The 4262-nt window shown below is 52.7% G+C and overlaps 1 protein-coding gene across 1 annotated transcript in view; it reads right to left on the bottom strand.

Moving 5' to 3' along the window:
- Positions 1-4262, bottom strand: part of LOC107106293 (plasma membrane calcium-transporting ATPase 3-like) — a 126056-nt gene that overhangs the window by 66675 nt on the left and 55119 nt on the right. Inside the window, 2 exon segments of the mRNA XM_015406421.1 lie at positions 1985-2031; positions 3998-4018. Coding sequence (XP_015261907.1) covers positions 1985-2031; positions 3998-4018 — 68 coding nt within the window.

A 4262-nucleotide genomic window follows, 5' to 3' on the forward strand; every position in this document is an offset into this window, starting at 1 on the left:
ACTCTTGGTCTGGGGCAAGGGATGCTCTGTCTTCTTGGTGATTGGGGGGGGGGGCAACAGTGGGAGGGGCTTCTAGTGTCCTGGCCCCACTGCTTCTAGTGTCCTGGCCCCACTGCTAGACCTCCTGGCGGCACCTGGTATTTTTGGCCACTGTGTGACACAGGGTGTTGGACTGGATGGGTCATTGGCCTGATCCAACACTGGCTTCTCTTATGTCCTTGTCTGGGGCAAGGGATGCTCTGTCTTCTTGGTGCTTGGGGGGGGGGGACAGTGGAAGGGCTTCTAGTGTCCTGGCCCCACTGCTGGGCCTCCTGAGGGCACCTGGTATTTGTGGCCACTGTGTGACAGAGTGTTGGACTGGATGGGCCATTGGCCTGATCCAACATTGGCTTCTCTCATGTTCTCTTATGTCCTGGGCTTTACCTATGTAGTTTCCCTCCAAACTGGGAGAAGGTGGAGGATGCACTGGTTAAAACATGCATACTTTGATGACTGCATGACTCCTTCATTACCGTTCTGGGAATTTCGGTATCCAGTCCAATCCAGTGCTTCCCGAGAGAGGCAGTTCACATACTCAGATGCCAGGTGAAAAGTACTGGGTTCGCCGCATGGAGGACTCAGACAACGACATGCGTTTGCACACGTTTATTGTAATTAACACTGGAACTGCAAAACGGCCCCGCAAGGCCAACTATATACACAACCACCCAGCACACCCACAGTCCCGTTGGAGGGTCTGAATTTCCCGCCAAAGCTGCTATTGGTTAATGCTGGGGGGAACTAGGATCCTAGGTTCCTATTGTTTAGAGGAGCTAAGCTCCGACTCTAGCCGCGGACCCCTGGTGGCGGTCCGCGTACATAACACCAGGTGGCAAGGAATCAAGAGGTGCGTATGCATTCCACCTTGACCTGATGGCGCAGGCTAGCCTGGTCTCATCAGAGCTTGGAAGTGTGAAGCAAGGTCAGCCCCAGGACTGCAGCTACAGGGGGCATCTCAGGGCTAGGCCCCCTGACTTGCTGGCAAGGCCCCCCTGACTTCCCATCCAGCCCAGGGCCCCCGAGTGGTGGCAAGCGCAGGGAAGGAGCTGGGCCCCGAGGGGCCGCGGTGAGCTGACGATGGCGTCTGGGTAAAGGCCTGGGTGGCAGAAGCTGCAGAGTAGCTCAGGGCTGCGCCAGGTCCTGCTGGCATGGCTGCCCCGCGTGTCACTGTCCCTTCTTAGGACAGTGCAGGTAGAGAAAGAGGTCCTTTTTCTTCTTTTCTCACAATACAAGAACTCGTGGGCACTCCATGAAATTGCTGAGCGGTCGGGTTAGAACGGATAGAAGGAAGTACTTCTTCACCCAAAAGGTGATTCACACATGGAATTCACTGCCACAGGAAGTGGTGGCGGCTACAAGCATGGACGGCTTCAAGAGGGAATTAGATAAGCATCTGGAGCAGAGGTCCATCAGTGGCTATGAGCCACAAGGCATAGATAGGGACTCTGGGGCAAGTGATGCTCTGTCATCTTGGTGCTTGGGGGGGGGGTCAACAGTGGAAGGGCTTCTAATGTCCTGGCCCCACTGCTGGACCTCCTGAGGGCACCTGGTATTTCTGTCCACTGTGTGACACAGAGTGTTGGACTGGATGGGCCTTTGGCCTGATCCAACATTGGCGTCTCTTATGTTCTTATGTTCTCTTCCCTGCTCCCTCCCCCCAGTTCTGGGGGGTTGCTGCTTGGCGTGGTGCTGGGGCCAGGCTCAGAGGGCAGGTGGCGATGAGCCTGTGCCCCCTAAGGAATTTAAATGCCCCCTGAAAAGTACTGAGACTTACTAGTGATTTCAGCTCTCATACTTTATTTCCAGTGAAGAACAAGACAACTTACCCAGCTCGCAGGCTGGTTTATATGTGCAACCATCCCACACCCCAAACACACACCCCCACACACACCAGTGATAGGCCGTTTACAGTGACCAAGAGTTCCATGGGCTCTCGGGCGGGAGCCTAGCCTTCTGATTGGCACGGGCTAGGATCCGCTTGGGCCATTGTCTCTGGGAGCGAAGCTCGGGCGCTTCGCGTGACCGCGTGGAGAGCTAGTCTCGCAGGCGGTCGGAGATGGGTACATTACACCGCCCAACTTAAAAAATCCTGGCTACAGGCCTGCTCTGCCCTGGAAAGTACTTGGACGAGAAACGACCAAGGAAATTCAAAAGTTGCTAGGCAGAGGCAGGCGGTGGCAAACTGCCTCTGTTTGCCCAGATGTGGATGGCCCAGGCTAGCCAGACCTCCTCAGATTTCGGAAGCTAAGCGGGGTCACCCCTTGTCAGGACGTCGATGGGAGACCACCAAGGAAGTCCCAGGTCGGCGGCTAGAAGCACAGACCGCTTCAAGAGGAGACTGGATAAACATATGGAGCAGAGGTCCATCAGTGGCTAATAGCCACAAGCTACAGATGGAATGTTATATCCGGGACAGTGATGCTCTGCATTCTTAGTGCTTGGGGGAGGAGCTTCTGGAGCGGGAGGGGCTTCTGGAGTTCTGGCCCTGCTGTTGGACCTCCTGATGGCACCTGGGTTTTGGCCACTGCGGGATACAGAGTGTTGAACTGGATGGGCCATTGGCCTGATCCAACATTGGCTTCTCTTATGTTCTTATGTCTGGGGCAAGGGATGCTCCGTCTTCTTGGTGCTTTTGGGGGGGAGACAGTGAGAGGGCTCCTAGTGTCCTGGCCCCACTGCTGGACCTCCTGAAGGCACCTGGTATTTGTGGCCACTGTGTGACACACGAGTGTCGGACTGGATGGGCCATTGGTCTGATCCAATATGGCTACTCTTTTGTTCTTATGTCTGCGGCAGTGATGCTCTGTGTTCTTTGTGCTTGTGGGGCCACAGTGTGGGGGGCTTCTGGAGTTCTGGCCCTGCTGTTGGACCTCCTGATGGCACCTGGGTTTTGGCCACCGTGTGATACAGAGACCGATTCCGCAAAAGCAGTTGTTGCGCCCTCGGTGCCCCGTTTCCCCCGGTTGCCCTGCTCAATTTCCCACTAATTTGCTGTGCGGCCGCATTGTGACCTGCATCTCCCCCTGATTTCCCCCACGTCTCCTCAATCCTAAAAAAAATGGACCAAGAAGACGCAGAGGAATTTGGGGGGGGGGAATGTGGGTCAAAATGCAGCGCTCAATTTCCCACTAATTTGCTGTGCGGCCGCATTGTGACCTGCATCTCCCCCTGATTTCCCCCACGTCTCCTCAATCCTAAAAAAAATGGACCAAGAAGACGCAGAGGAATTGGGGGGGGGGGAATGTGGGTCAAAATGCAGCCACACAGCAAATAGTGGGAAACTGAGCACTGGCTGCCAATAGCTTACCGGATTCACTTCAAGGTGCTGTGTAATGATTCCTTATTTCTCTCTGTGTGTGTCTCTTTAAAAGTTTGGTTGCATGACTGTGGTAGATAGACTAGAGTGGTTGAAAGAGGCAAGTGTGGTATGATTGGTGGTTGACAGAGAGGGGGAGGGGCTTTGGAAGTGAATCTGGTTGGATGAGTATGGGAGTCAGTCAGTAGTTTCAGTTAGATGTTGACAGTTGATGTACAGTTAGTTAGTTAGACAAGCAGTTCTGTGTGGAAGCAGTTATAAACTGACAGCAGCGGTTGTTCAGTGAGACAGAGAGAGAAAGCTGAAAGTTGAACAAACGGGAGAGAAACAGTGAACACATATGGCATTGAGATAGAAGTGTTACAAAGTTACATGAAAAGATCCCGTCAGTGAGCGAGAAGATTGTGTGTGATACCAAAGCTATTGTTCATCATTTACACATTACTAGTTACATTGTAAAGGTTTCCCTTGCTCGAAAGCCAGTCGAGTTCGACTCTAGGGTTGCGGTGCTCATCTCCGTTTCCAAGCCGAAGAGCCAGCGCTGTCCGAAGACGTTTCCGTGGTCATGTGGCCGGCATGACTAAACACCAAGGTGCACGGAACGCTGTTACCTTCCCACCGAAGCGGTACCTATTTATCTACTTGCAATTTCTTGCTTTCGAACTGCTAGGTTGGCGGGAAGTTACATTGTACCACCCTCTTATTTAGTATTTGTTTCAATAAATCCTCTTTTATCAAAGTTTATACCAGCTCTGAATGACATACTTCCCAGGACCACATAGTTCCTCGTGAGCCTTGAACTCGGTCTACAAAACCAGTAAGAGCAAAAGTAAAAGCATAAAGGTTTGGAAATCCTTAAAATTTCCTGGTGGCAACAGATTCTACCCAGTTAAACAAAATACAGAAC

This window comes from Gekko japonicus, unplaced genomic scaffold, assembly GCF_001447785.1.
Source record: "Gekko japonicus isolate JY-2015 unplaced genomic scaffold, Gekko_japonicus_V1.1 scaffold3166, whole genome shotgun sequence".
NCBI classification, from domain to species: domain Eukaryota; kingdom Metazoa; phylum Chordata; class Lepidosauria; order Squamata; family Gekkonidae; genus Gekko; species Gekko japonicus.